The 16,476-nt window shown below is 37.0% G+C and overlaps 1 protein-coding gene across 1 annotated transcript in view; it reads right to left on the reverse strand.

The window, feature by feature from the left end:
* The window catches only part of LOC122801155 (deoxyribodipyrimidine photo-lyase-like), a 435,348-nt gene that overhangs the window by 371,058 nt on the left and 47,814 nt on the right, over positions 1 to 16,476 (reverse strand). The window contains exon 4 of the mRNA XM_044070713.1: positions 936 to 1,118. Within this exon, the coding sequence (XP_043926648.1) occupies positions 936 to 1,118 (183 nt within the window). The remainder of the gene's footprint in view (positions 1 to 935; positions 1,119 to 16,476) is intronic.

Raw genomic sequence — 16,476 nt, forward strand, 5'->3', positions numbered from 1 at the left:
TTGATGATAAAAAAGAAAAGATAAAAGAATGACATAGAATAATAAAATCCATGGGAAAATGTACCAGAAAAAGTGATTTAAACCATTAAATTAAGATGGTGTACCACAACAGTAGTACGTCAGGATTTCCTATGGACACTGGCAATATACAAGTTACCAGCAAAGGGGATTATGCCATACGAAAAGGAAGCTCAAAGAGTGTTTATTTTGTGGACAGGAAGAGTCAGAACATGTCTTTTTGAACTGTAACACAGTGGTGAAATTTCAGAGTTGTGTGAAGCAATATTTATAACACTATTAATGAAATACAGATATGAATATGATTATGTACAGGTATTATAAGAATACGAAAATAATACGTAAGGAGAGATAAGAATATGTGTAAAATGGGTTATTCTGAATGATATAGTGAATGAAATTTTGTTTAATGGGAAATGTATTTTGGCAGATATATTGTGAAAAATTGGATTATGGTTGTGGAAAGTGTGGGTGTCAATTATGGAAGAAAAAAGAAAATGCTATAAGAAAAATGATACAGTAAAAAAAAAAATGTGTATGTATACTAAGTATGCACATTTTGTACATATAAAAACATGTTTTAATGTTGCATTAAATGAAGACCCTTACACTTTTTATGGGTGCCATGGGATCATTTACATCCACCAGAGCTACCAACTCAAGCACACTGGACCTCCAGTTTAACATCTCATCTGAAGCGACTGCTGAATTTCACCAATTCCAAGAAATATGCTAACAGTGAAAATGAACTAGCAGGATCAGGGGGGTTTATGTAGGAGAAGCACTACATCATGACTGTAAAAGTGAGAATACACATATCCTACCGAATGTGGGATCTTCCAGATTTTGCTGAATAGTGAAGAACCACCAAAAAAAGACTAAAGGTAGGATAAAACAAAATCTTTAAACATACAAACCTGAACAAAAGGTACATCTTTGGGCAAATTCTCTTTCACATCCTGGACCCACTGCAGAGGAACACGAAGTGGAGAAAAGTCTGTCACCATGCCTCCAATGTTATGATCCTTTATGAACTGTGGAAGCTTATTTTTAGCATATCCTATCAACAAGTGGAATGGAATATTCAGGTCTTTGCATTCCTAAGGGAAGGAAATAATGCACAATTAAAGTAGCATACTATAAAAATATCTTAACAGTAAAAGCAGAAAATACAATTATTAAAATGTTGTGTTATAAAAATGGCAACAGTTTTTAAAACACGATGCACATACCAATTATTTCACTCAATGGTGTTAGAGCTGGTGTAAGGTACGAGTCCTAAACAAACTACTGACATTAATCATTTTTAACTAATTAACTTTCTTGGGTGACGTAAGCCAGGGAACCTTGTTTGTTAGGCTTACTTAGGCCCTTGGGCCGATTGCTTAGTACATACCTGTAAACCTTTGAACAAAAATGGTACCACCAGGTCCCCTCCAGTCTGTCATACACTAATAAAAAAAAAATAGAACAATCTTTTTAATATAGAATATAATGTTAATGAAAAGTCCCGTTTTCCATAATGGTGTATACGCACTATGAACATCAGTGCCCCACCTCCCACCCCCGCTATTTACTGTGGGGCAGCTAGGCAGGTCATACTCCTAGTGTACATAAAAATCACAGTGACCATCTGCAACAGATACACCTGGCACAACACTCTGCAGGTGATTTTTTTTTTTTTTTTTACTACTACTGCAGCACTAATGGGCTTGATCTGCATACTGCCAAGTTGTTATGCAATGTATGTTTTCCATAATGCAGCACTGCCTGGTGGCCTACAGCTCAGTCTGGAATGTGCATTTTCAGGGGGTTGGCACTTACTGCAGGAGCACCTGTAGAATGGCTGCCTACTCCCTTTAATACCAGTCATTAAAGAAGAAATGCAAAGGGTGAACAAACGGAGAAAGGCCACATAGGTACTGGGGGCCATAGGTCTGGAATGTCCACCATAAAATTAAAGCATCTAGTAGATCTTCTTTAATGAATTACTGGAAAAATTTGTGCAACATAGTGGAATGTCACTTGAATTTCATCATATGATACACATTTTACAGTGCAAACCAGTGTAATTATTGTATGTCAATTTGCAGTGTGTAACAGTAAAGCAAGCAGGACTGGTGTGAATCAACTGTTTCACATACGCCAAGAAACTGCATTAGGGCTTGCACAGATTTTTAGTGATAATACCCACAGTGTTTCTCTCATTGCACTTTACACCCAATTCGTAAACTGGTAGTGAAGTGAATGAGTGGTTGCAGCAAACATGTATCACCATCCACACAAAGCCTGGAGACTGCAATCACCAGTTTTGTGGAAACTATTGTTGGCTGATACACAACAAATGATATTCTCCTTTCCCCAGATACTGCTATGACATCCCCACACTGGGCCAGTAATCAAGGAGCCTGAATCCTCACCACTGACACTGGAGAGGGGCATTCACCTGGAATACAAATGGATATACTCAGTATTTCCAGATGCAGCTCTCTGCACCAAGTATAATTTCCCTTAAGAGCACACAGGTAATACAGTCAGCCGGGGGTATGTTTTTTTTTTTTTTTTTTTATATCCATCTCCCTCCACGGCCCCAATAAGCCTTCCCAGTAGCCCAGCTACAGGGTTAAGTCCTCAGCTGAGTGTCTAAGCCATGTCCTCCATCACCCTCTGTGAAACCAGTGCTTTGGGTCCCTGCTCCAGGTAGCAACACACACACACACACACACACACACACACGGACGCGAGTGTGTGTGTGTGTGTGTGTGTGTGTGTGTTGCTCCAGGTAGCAACACACACACAAACGCGAGCACACACGGATGCGCGCACACGGACATACACACACGGACACGCACACACGGACACGCACACACACCTGGGAAAGGCTGGCACAGCTTTACCTGCTGTGCCCCCTTCTGCCCAGAGTATAAGGTAGTTATCACAGCCACCAGACACTCCACAATCAGCTACTCTAAGGCCCTTTACAAAGGGTGTCCAATTATATTGTGTAATATTAATACAAATACAAATGGTAGTAGTTGACCAAGACAGTTAGGCTTAGAGAAGTGGCCCACACAGTGTCAAAAAATAAATATAAGCACACTCAAATGTTACTTTCTAAAAATACCAGCCACAACACATTTAAATATATTTAACAATAAGTAATAACAGAACATAAAAATACTGAATATACATTTACAGTAGACCAGAGTTCAAATCACAGGAAAATTTGAAAATAACATTGATGGACAGACTCAGACAAACAAAAAACAATATCTAAACTAAGATTCAGTATACATTTTCCTTAATAGAGCAAGGCAGACGGTGTGGTGGAAGGTCCTGCTTGCTGTCAAGCCCAAAACAGAATACTCGATTTGTAATATCTAAAATTTCCAATTCACAATACTCAGCACTTCAAAGTCTAAACCAACTGTATTTGATTTCAATCATCTAATAATTGCTTTTGATTTTTGGGCAGCTAACAGAATTAAACATAACACCTTATGTCTAAGGAATTCAGATCCTGTGTCCCAATCAAAAGAATCATCTCCTTAGTTGTAGTCATTTGCTCTCTCAATATTTCTGACATAGTACCCTATTGGTAACTTAAAATCTGCCAACTCATTACACTCCCAAAATGTATATTCCAATCCTTTGAAGTCTACTTGGGGGTAATTCCAAGTAAAAATCCTTAAACTTCTTGACTTCGTTGCATTCTTGGCTGCTGCACATATGTCCTCCCATTGTTCCCTTGTAAATTAGTTTTTCAGTGTCTCTTCCCAAACTTTTCTAATGTCACTGGATTGGTTATCGTTATCTAGAAATATTTTATATGACCTACTAATTATCCCTTTTTAACTCTTTCCTGTACTCTGACATCAAATCTATGGTAGGGAAGGCAGTCTCTAGACATCTTCTTGGCCTCATTCCACTCTATTACCTTTCTCTCTCTCTAGTTATTTTCTACCAATACATTGGATCCCTTTGCGAATTTCAAGTAAATTCCAGTTACTGCTTGCTTATTTTTTGTACTTCTACTTGCAGTCATTCTTATTGGCAAAATTTACGTTCTCTATTCTTGCACTGGCTTAGTGTTTAGAATATTTTTTGCTACTTTCTGAATATAATATTCTGCATGGTTATGTTCCTTAAGAATTTGCATCCAAAATCCCACAAACTCCTTATTTCTTGAATTCCCCCTCTGCTTCAACATTGTCCCTTTCAAAGTTTGAATCATAACCTTCTGCTTCTATTTTGATATATATATCATACCACCAAGGCAAAAACTGCACCATGGCTTTCTATAGAGTCTAAACTCAAAATTACCCTTAGAAACAAAGCATGGGCTTTATGGCGTTCTTCTAAAGACCCTCAAGATCACATTAAATACAGGCAATCCAGGAACGAAACCAAAAAATCAATTTTACAAGACAAAAAACAATACTACTGTAATTTACAGACAGTAAATCAAAATAACCCTCAGAAGTTTTGGGCAGGTTTAAATAATCTACTACATCCTGGACAAACTTCAACCCCAATTCCTGCTGCTACAATTGATAAAACCCTTGAAGATGTTTCTGATAGTTTTAACCAATTCTTTACTGAGACAATTCAAGCCCTGGCTAGCCAACTACCTCCTAGCTCCCCTGGTCCTGAAAGTAGCACCCCTAGAAACTTACTTGCGTTCAGCTTCCAACCAGTCGCCACTTCACTTATCCGTACCTTGATCAAAAAATTAAAACCCAATACACTTTCTGCTGATCAACTCCCTGCCGAGTACCTACAAAAATCAGCTGATGCTATTGCTTACCCCATCTCAATAGTAATCAATCGAACCATAGTAGAAGCTAAAATTCCCACCATCTGGAAAATATCCTATGTAATCCCACTTCACAAAGGAGGCAGCTCTACTGAATTCTCCAATTATAGGCCAATAGCTATACTCTCTCCACTTGCAAAGATTATGGAAAAATGTATTCATAGACAATTCATGCACCACCTAATCCAAAATCGCCTTATGTCAGACACTCAGCATGGCTTCCGTCCTCATTACAGCACTACTTCAGCCCTCCTAGCCTTTACTAACACCATAAACCATAATCGCAACAATAATTATATATCCTCAGCCCTCTTTTTGGATCTTTCCAAGGCATTCGATATGGCTGATCACCAACTTTTAATCCACACCCTGCAAACATTCTGTCTAGATACTGGAGCCCTCCAATGGTTTCAATCCTACCTGAATGGTCGACAGCAGGCTGTCCTCTGGCAGAACAAACTCTCTAACCTTCTACCCAACACCCTCGGAGTACCACAAGGCTCTATACTAGGGCCCTTGCTGTTCTCCATCTTCATTAACGACCTTTATACTGTCATCCCAAATGTCAGCTGTATTCAATATGCTGATGACTCTACTCTGATTTGCTCAGCCACATCTCCAGTAGAGTTATGGTCGGCTACCCAGACCACCTAAACTGGCTTTCTGAACATCGTCTGATCCTAAATCCCAAAAAAACTAAAATGCTGTTATTTTCACCAACACGTAGGTCTACCGCTTTCACCTTTACCATAAAATCAAATGATGGCACAATAGTCTCCCGACCCATCTACAAAACTATTAGGTGTCATCATAGACAATAATCTCAAATTTGACCTACATGTTAACCAAACTATCAAAACCATCAATAAAAAACTAGGGTCACTTTACAGAATAAAAGCCTTCCTAACCCCTCCAGCTAAAATTGCCATAGCTCGCTCTCACCATCTTTCAACCCTTCTGTATGCATCCCCTCTACTCTCGAATTTGAACAAGACTGTCCTTAACAAACTCTCAATTTGCTACAACCACATTGCCAGGTTTGCCACTGGGCTGCCTTTTAGGACACATCATTGCATCAATCTAAATCAGCTTGGTTGGCTTGAACTACCTAGCCTAATCCAGTATAACCAACTGATTATGGCCTATAAAATCCTCTACAATCCGGACAATACTCCTGCACTTAAAAATATTATCACCCCCTATAACAATCCTAGACCGCTTCGATCCTCTAACAAACTACTAATTCAGACTAGCAAAATTAATAACACAGCCGGTGATTCTCTCTTTGCAAACTCTGTAAGTAGATCCTGGAACTCACTTCCAGCTGATATTACCTTACTTTCCACCTTAGGTCAATTTAAAACTAGACTCAAACAACATTTGTCACTTAACTGGCTATGTCAATGTATCAAGCCTGGCTAACTCGAATGTGTAAAAATCTGTTAACCAGTTTACTGTATAATTTTAATTTAATCCTGACTTGTGCTCAGGACTAATTTTAACCTGTGGAACTTGTTTAACTTGCTTACTTATGTAATCTCTGTAAAAAATCCGTTTGTGATATGTAATGCTGGTATTATGTAATGATGTATCTGCTTACCCTTGGAGCTTTTCTCCCCAGGCCTCCGCTGAAAATGGACATGCATCCAGTCGGACTATCCCGCTCAACAAATGTAAAATAAAACAAAAAAAAAAAATATATATTATATATATATACACACACACACACACATTATATATATATATATATATATATATATATATGTACATACATACATACACACATATATACATACACACACGCACACACACACGTCTACTTTGATTCAATGAAAACTAATTTCACTGAAATCACATTTCACTGAATTTCATTTCTGCTCTTTCTTGATTTCCACTTTCTTCTGCTTTACATAAATTCTCATAAAATTTCTGAAATATCTCCAATACCTCTATAGGATTTCTGGTTATTTATCTTGTTATAGTCTCCTGAAGTTTCGCAATGACCCTATTTAATTTTCCCCAAAGTCATTCTGCTAAAAGTTTTTTGGAGGTATCAAAATATAGTTTCTCAACAGCAATCTTTCTAAACTCTTGCAAATTACCCAAATATTTTAGCACTCTGCAGATGCTCTTCTTCTTGTTCTGACAGCTTTTCCTTATTCTGCAATACTTAAAACTTTTATTATTACAGATACAAGGAACATGGCATTTTTCAAGGTATGACTTTTTCTAACCTACTCACAAAAACACTTGTTTATAGCTTAAGCCAAAGGCATTAATCTAGATACCCACACAAGGGAACTCATCATTTTAATTCTATAAAGTCAATTCGTCTTTACACCCCACCACACAGCCCAAGATCACAGCATTACATGAAGTTGTTTCAATCCAGCCTTTCTTTCCATTATACTGTGAAGTCTATATTTTCTACAACTAAAAATGGTTCTTCTGTAGCTTCAAATACATACAAGAGGTCAATGAAAAAACCAAGACACACTTAAACCACCCCTGACTGCACACTATATTGTGAAGCAGTTTTGGATAACATGCAGTTCACACAATGAAATGTTTTATACAAAATACTAATAAAAATAATTTTACCTACAGTCTCCCCTAGTGTCCTCCTAAACATTAATGAGACAATGTAGAGTTTATGCTTTATAGTCCAACCACAACTTTAAGTCAACAGACGTCCAGTCTTTTTTTCAGTTACTTTTTCTTGCAAAGCCATATTTCACAATGTGATTGATGCTTTATAGTCTTCCATGTATTCAATAATTTCAGTGTTGCTAGTCCTCTTCCCGATCATCTCCATCTCCTTAGACCAGACTTTGGTTCAAGTCCAAGGTACTTCTGGTTCTTCTATTCAACTTATGTGCTTCTCTCGCTCAAGCATTCACCTTTGGAGCATTAGAAAAGGTTTCATTGGCAAAGTCTAGGAGTTTTATTGTCAGAAGGAGAACCAGAGTCCTCTTCTGCTTGCTATCTCACTTTTTGTTGGATACATTTTTTTTCATTATTTTCTCTTTAGCCTGTTCTGCATTAAAAATGTCTTTCATCCTCCAGGAAAAAAAATTCTGAAGACAGCTGGATACAACTCCTAGAATCTCAAACATTTCCCTGTCGAGATTCCTTGATTGACAGTTTAAATGTATTCACTGTACACCGGGTAGAAGAGAAGTAATCATTTTCACAAAAACTCTGCCATTTCCAATTTTTAACACTTTTCACGGAAAGCTTGCCAAGATTAACTGATACTGCTGGCATGAGTGCATCTTTACTAATAAAGGTTTTGGTTGCTTTCCTATGGTCAAGTCTGGAGCACACAACTAGATGTGCCTTTTCAATTAAACCCTGATGAATTACACTAGCCATATAATTAACAGTCTGTTCCTTACAGTTTCTCTTGCACAGCAGGAAATCTCAGGTTTTCTCTGGGTGCTCTGTCTTCTAAACTATTTTTGACACACCTCATCTTGAGAAGCCTCATACTCAGCCAGCCTTTTTCTTCATTTTCATCTCTTTTTGCAGTTTCATTAGTTCATCTAAATGGCTTCTTTTTTCCCGACTTAAAATGAAACTTTGAAGGAAAATATCTGCTCAAATAAATCATCTCTGAATACATCTGATTTTTTTTTTTTTCCTTTCAATTACTGGAAGCCACTTCTTGAACCAAAACTAAAATGTGGACTGCTGTTTGCTGATCCCTGTAAGATTCTTCCCAGACAGTGTTTTCTCTTCACCTTTTCTAGTTGATTTTCTTGAAAATTCTCCAAATTTCTTCTTTTCTGGCATACAGGCTGTGTACTTACTATCCAGTAAATGAATCTGACCCAAAATGACAATTTCATTGGTCTTTTTCCCTTCAGTTTCTGCTTTGACACTGGTAGAGCAGACAATAAGCAGTTGATCAGTGTGCAGCTATCTTAGATGCAAGCCATATTAAATACAGACCTTCTACAGTTTAAAAAGTAAAAAGATGTTAAATTTACTTTCACAACTAAACATGTCAGCTAGTTAAAAGTCCAACCAAACCACATCATACAAGCAAACTTCTCTTCTAGACCTAATGATCACCTACTGCTCACAAAAGTTCATTCAAGTCTCAGTCCTCCCAAATACACTTAGTGATCACTTACCTCCCCTACCTTTAAACTCCATTCAAACTCTCAAATGTCTATCTAAAATTACAGGCACACAATTTTCATGAAGTAAAAAGCCTGTATACTTAAAAATTAACTTCAAATCCCTCTACCAGTCACAATCTCACTACTGCACTCTCAAATTTCAGTTGACATAAAAAGCTAGTATGGATAAACTGTACCTCATAACTAAAATAAGAGTTAAAAATACTGCAGTTCTTAGGGAGATAAAATCCAAGTTTAAAAAGAAAAATACGGCTTAAGAATAAATGTAAGGAAACAAGAAAAAAACAATTCTTAGTTGTATTTGAGAATCTCAGAAAAATGTAGGCCTACTGAAGAAGCTCAATCATCCTGCCTATAAAACAAACTAATGACTTCAGAACACGTTGCGTTGAGAAGAGTTAATAGAGAAATATCTCCGCCCAGAAAAGTCCCTCTCCCACGACAAACTCAACCACAGAAAATTTCAGCAAGTTTATGACATCCCAACCCCACAGAAAACTAATTTCAAAGCACGGTCTGGTCAAAACATCTCTTTCCATAATAGGCCTCACCTCACCCTACCATACTCAGACATTTATTTATATTTATTTATTTCAGTTTGATGACCGGTGAGGTCCACTGGGCTCAGGAGCCCATTTTCAGTGGAGGCCCGGGGAGAAAAGCTCCACATTACAAAATACAAAGATAAAAAGATAAAAACAAAATACAAAAGATAAAAATTAACATAAGATTCAAGGTACACATACATAAGGATGCAACCATCAGTCTACATGGTATGAATGCTGGTAATTTGTGATACAGAGGCAATGAAAGGAATGGTGTTTACATAACATATTAGTCATATATTGAAATGGATGATTAAAAGATTACAAAGAGTCTGAGTCTAGTAATGGCAGAGTGGTAGAACAAGCATAAATGTTAGGGAGGGGAATAAAGGGAGAGCAAACTATTTACAGTATTTACATATATACACAGGACAACAGTAACATTAAGTAGATATGAACAAGGTTGATAGTAGTAAGAAATTGAATAGCATTACTGTTAATATGTACAGTGAGGAGGCTAGGTGGGGAAAGTGCAGTTGCACTTCCACTTAGAAAACAGGTAGGAATGGAGTAGTGTTTTGAAATTATTAGGATTTTTTGTCAATCTTAAGTAGGAGAGAGAGAGTTCCACTTTTTGGCTAAGGAAAAAGAAAGGAGGTGCTGCCCGGCAGGTCGTTTTGGTTTGTGGACATTGAGTAGGTTTAGGTGGGCCGATCGAAGTGGCCTATTAGGGGTATATGGTTGAAGGATGTTGGATAGTGCAGGACATTTAGAGGGGTTAAATAATAGCCTGTGGGCAGTGGTAAGTTGGAGGTAGTCTAGAAGGTTGGGGAGTTCTAGCCAGTTTAGTGACTGGAGGGCAGAGCAATGATGGGAGGAGTGTTTGGCTTTGGTGGTGAATTTAGAAATTTTGTTATAACAAATTTCCATTTTTGAAGAGGTGGAGGCGGATAAGTTAGTTAATAGAGGGGCACCATACATTAGTGAGGGAAGAAGATAGGTAGTGGCAAGCGTTTGTCTAGAAGAAGGAGAGAGACAGTGGAAGTTTCTGTATAACAGGCCAAGATTTTGATGTGTTTTCATAATGTTGAGTTGAACATGGATGTCAAATTTTAGGTTTTCATCGATAGGGACCCCAAGAAGTTTGGCATGGGGGACAATTTCTATGGTAGAATTTTTAAGGCTTCTAATTTTGAAGGTCTTTTTGTCAAGAGAGAAGGATTTTGTAGGGGGGAAGAGTAGTATTTTAGATTTGTTAGCATTTAGAGATAAGTGATTATGGAGCATCCAGTTCTCAGCGGCAGAGAAGGCATTTTGTGTGTGTGCTAGAAGTTCAGGGAGATTGGTGGCACAGCAGATTAAGGTGGAGTCGTCGGCGTATTGTACGATTTTAGTATTTGGGATAGCAGAGTGGAAGTCATTGATGAAGATATTGAAAAGCATGGGGCCAAGAATGGAACCTTGGGGAACTCCAGTGGGGGTAGGAAGGAAGTTAGAGGTGCCTTTTCTCCATTTTACAGCTTGGGATCTGTTGGAAAGGTAACTTGAGAACCAGGATAGAGTACTGTCAGAGAGGTTAAGGTTAGAGAGGTGACTAAGGAGATGAGTATGGGAGACGGTGTCAAAAGCCTTAGAGAGATCAAGTAGGACTGTTGAAACTATTTTGCCAGAGTCACGAGCATGATTGACTATATCAAGGAATGAAAGTAGAGCAGTTATAGTGCTATGGCCAGGACGGAAACCATGTTGGGTGTGAGAGAGGAGGTGTTTTTTAGTAAGGAAAAGCATTAGCTGAACATGAATGTCTATCTAAAATTACAGGCACACAATTTTCATGAAGTAAAAAGCCTGTATACTTAAAAATTAACTTCAAATCCCTCTACCAGTCACAATCTCACTACTGTACTCTCAAATTTCAGTTGACATCCTCTCAAGATCCTCTACTCCTCCATTTTACTTGTGTTTGATCACACCTAATTCTGTACAGAATCAGAAAAGCTATCCAGCTTTAACAGCATTCACCCTTTCTTACTCAAGACGTGCTGCCAAAACAAAACTCAGCCTCTCATATATTCAGTCTCTAAGAACTGGAAGTGCTCCTTCACAATTTAAGTACTCACTAAATTCTCATCCCTAAGAAACTCATTCTGTCCTACAGTTCACCCTATAACAAAATAAAAGCTATTATCATCAGCTCTTTGATTAGAAGTATGGCATACTAATAGACCCATGACATGGGTTTAGACCAGTTCACAACAGTTATTGCTTTTAACAATCTTAATTAGATTTTTACTACCCATGAAAAAGGCCAAGAGGGATGATGTTTATTGGCTTAACCAGGGCCTTTGTGAACACACACAACAGAACATGCCTTGAGAAACTAAACTTAAATTACACTTCCTAGCTTAAAATTTCAGCAGTGATGTGACTCACTGGTCCAAAATCTACCTGAAACTTAGAGCGTTCATAATTAGGTCAGGTAGCTTTTCATTTGAGAAAAGAAGTATTCACCTCAGGTGTGCCAGAAGGCGAGCGGTTTGGGAAATACGTTTTAAAACATAATTAACATTACCAGATCAAATGATCCCATCACAGTCATCCTTGACAGAGGTAACATTTATTTTGCACAGATCTTGTCATTCCACTAAAAGCAACCAGAACTCCAAAATGATCCAAGCATTCTCTATAACTGTTTTCATGCTAACTCTAATTACTAAACTCATGCTGTTGAATATCCATTGCAAGCTCTTCAAAGGCTTTCTCCTTTCCTTTCTTGGCCCAGACAACTCTCAACTGCCCCAAGTCACATCATACTAATATTTGTCTATCCTTCAGTAGCCAGCAAGAACAAAACACATTTAAGCACCTAAGATGCCCTCTCAAATCATACAACTTCCCAGGATTATCATATCCTCGGGGTACATGTTTTAATACCACACCTAAAATATCGCAATATAGCCTCTCTCCTGCCATACTGCACTCTTCTCAAATTCCCATACACTACAGTCTCCAACAGGATCTGTGAATTTATACATCTAGCTCCCCAAGATAAATGTCTCACTTACAGTTACGGCCAGATCCACCTTCCTCCTGGTAATATGTGCCTTTAAATTACTTCACAATTGATACTGCCACTCAATGCAGATTAAGCTTGTCAGTCTTCCCCATACATTTCAATAACAAATAATGACAACCTTATACTATAATGACCATCCTTCATAAAGCTATTGGTAAAAAGGCTTCTCTAGACCTGTTCCTGCTACCTAGAATTATTTCCCGAAAACTGACGGAAGAAAATATATACCCAGCCTTTAAACAGCAACTCAAGAAGCACCTCAAGCAAACCAATGAACGTACCTACTTTGATAATGACTAAGAGGAATAAATGTAATTGTTAATGAGAGTTTCTTTGGTAGCTTCTTAAACAATGAAGTTCACAGGCAACAAATGACTCCAATATCTATTTGTACAAGCATTGTAAACCTGAAAAAAATGCAAAACTGTTGCTATCCATAACTGTACATCTTAGGGCTAAGTCTAGCTGACAAATGCATTACACATTGTACATGCTAACTCTCAAATCAAATCTCACTTTTTAAACATGTGCAAGTCTACTCAGAAAACATTTTCTCTTGATAGCCAACAAATGAATTGTGCAGTGCATGTTAATACAGCTCTTTACACTTTGTATTCTGGATTTATTCTTGAATATCATCTACTATAACTGTTTTTGAAGTGAATGTGGTAATCTTATGCACTTTGCACTTGATTTGTGAGCTTCTTATGTTACTATATTCTTACTTACATTAAAGCAATGGCATTGTGTCTGGATACTGGCTAAAATGGTCCAGGAACCAGCCCACCTACCAGTTTATTAAATTAAAAAAAACACACACACACCAACTTCAAAAGTGTAAGAAACATAAATCCAGATTAAAGCATGTCAGTCCAAGGCAGTAGATGAGGTTAACAGCTTTAATCTAGTGCTTTTGTCTAAACAATCTTAGACCCGCATCACATTTAAATACTAAAAAGTCACATGGCAGTTGAGATCACATGATCCAATACATTTAAAAAGATAAATGAAAGGAGGAAATAGTGCTCAAAATAACACTAATAAAACAAAAGGAGGACTAGGATAGCCACTTTCACTGATATAAAGTTTTAATATAACAACCACGTTGCCAGCACCAACACCACATTTAAAAAGATGACAACTAAATATGCAAATACTTGAAAAACACAATGATAAAAAAGCACATTTATACAAGACACTTTTTGTCAAAATAAACTTTCATAAAATAGCAGCCCTCAAGTTTAACAGACTGCTGAAGGAAATTGAGTAATTTAAACCTGGAAACATTGTTTCACTGAAATTAATCTGCCACAAATATTTGTCTCCCCGATTTTTTTCAGTCGCCACCCTAGGGGACTTTTCTACACATTTGTATAGAATGTTTGCAATGTATACACTTTTACTGTGCCTATTCCATGATACTAGCACATGTGCTTATACATACTACCTCTCAAAACTCTCCACATATGACCAATTATTGTATACTATAAACTGTTGTATTTTAACTGCTGTATTTTCTGATGTCATGTACTCTACTTTCTATTTGTTGTTAGTACAACTCTTCTCCTTGAGCCTCTGCTGAAAAGGAGCTGCTCAACCCAGATGGACTTTCCCCTTAAACAAACGCAAATAAATAAATAAATAAATAAATAATAATAATAAAAAAAAAAACAACTCTAGATTACTGGTGCTCCGACAAATTCAACTCTAGATTAGTGGTGCTCTGATAAATTCAGCCCTACAGCGTGAAGTGCACATCCTTGTATAACCTGAGGTTTTTGGGTCTGTATTCTCAATTTACACTGAATACTGGTCAGTAGTACACATGTAAATGTGAATTTTCTTTTTGATTAGCTGATTTGTGTGTTCTCAATAAACAAAACCTTAGCTGATGCATATACAATACAAAGTAATATGCATGAATTTCAGAGGAAGAGTGCTGGAAATGTCTGTAGTGCAAGTGATAAAAACTGTGTCAAAGTTAATGTTTATTTGGTTATAATTAGAATGCACCACTTAAAGCTGCACTGCTAGTAAATGTAAAAATACCTGTACTGCCATTTTAGGCAATGTGACAGGGATAAAAGTATGAAAAGGCTAGAAAAGGCTATAGAAATGGTGCAGCTATGTGATGCACTAAAGTCAGTCTACATCAAGTACCCTGAAAGCATCATCTAAAATGTAACTTAGATTCAGCCAGTCAATATTCCTAACATGATTTGGCTTTCCTTATTCTCTAAGACAGGCCTTTACTGTGATGTATTTTCCCCCATTATAAAGTTAAGACATTCCCCGTAAACAGCCCATCAATTCTTTTTTCTACTTAATTACTTTCTGTAAATATCTACATACCTACTCCACTAGGCTGACACATTCGTACCTAACCTACTACTTCTTGGGAAATACTGAAGGATACAACTTCTGATACATCGCCAGCTTTCCTTCACAGATGTACAGGTTTGTACAAGTAATTGTCTCATAATAATGCTGGTACTTTTTTTATTCTTTATAACCAACAGTGGCAACTCACAACTAAGACTTGTGTTAAAGTTCTCTAATTCATTACTAACCTAAATGATGTCTGTAATACTACACTGTTTTGTTGTGGTGCTAACAGTCTGCTTACCTAATTTGGTTGAGGCCAAACCTTTCATCGTTAGATTTACTGGCTGTAAGAATGCCCAAATACATATTTGGTACATTCAAATCTCCAGCCAGTACAGCTTAATTCTCTCTGTAAATATCCCTTAAAGTTCTTATATAAAACTTAATTGTTCCTACATTAATTTCTGTAAAAGCCTGCTGTGTTCATTCTGTGTTGACGTATGACTATACTTCTCCAATTTTTGAATTAATAAACATTGCAAACGAAAGCTAGACTCCACTTACACATAAGCATCTTCCAGAGTTAATATTCTGCCAGTAGCTGTGGAGTTCTTAAAACTCTAAATGCAATGTAAGGTTGTCTGAACTGTACCATGTTTCATTTACTATAAATGTCACAATTTCAAACAGCGTACATTTAATTCCAGAAGCATATTTAAATTCCTAGCATTAAACATATATAGAATTCTAATGCATACCTTATCTCTTATCCCAAGAATTGTTGGCAAATCTAAAAATAATGAGGGTGGGGGCAAATGGCCAAAATCAGGGACTGATTTTAAATATTGCTCTTATAAGCTTAGAAAGTTGATAGAACATGTTTTGCATTACCAAGCATTTTCAGAACGATAAAATTCTGAAACTCAATTGTATGTCAGCATTTAGTGAATATAATACTCAATGATTAGCCAGAAAGCTACACATTTTAATGAGGAACAGAACAACAATGTGTGTCAAAACTCTGGACATTCTGCACAGTTGGGAGGGTGAATTACTGAGAAAAAAAAAAAATAAAGGCCAGCACGTATTAGTCAATGAGCCATAAATGTATTCCACAAGCCAAGAACAAACGGGTATTGGCAATACAGCCTTTATCAGTGTTATTTTCAAAAAATACCACACCTTAAAAAAAACAAAAAGCTCAATGATTGGTTACTCACAAAAAGATCATTCAGCCGAGGCGAAAACAAACCCCCCAGCTTAATGATCCACATTTTTTCTTTCTTATTTAATAAAAAATGCCAACCACTTTCATTCCTTCTATCCAAAGTTATTTTGTCAATAACATCAAAATTAAAATGGCTGAAGAATGCTGAATGGTGTGTTTGAACAAAGCATTTAAACTATGTCCACATCTAATATCACTTAAGTGTTCACAAATTCTTATTTTAAGAGGACGAGAAGTTTGGCCAACATAAAAAGCTGAGCATGTACAAGTGGCTAAATAAATAACCCAATTGGAATTGCAGTTTCCAAAAGTATGATCAA

Source organism: Protopterus annectens, chromosome 4.part1 (assembly GCF_019279795.1).
Source record: "Protopterus annectens isolate FY-2018-M chromosome 4.part1, PAN1.0, whole genome shotgun sequence".
Lineage (NCBI taxonomy): Eukaryota > Metazoa > Chordata > Ceratodontiformes > Protopteridae > Protopterus > Protopterus annectens.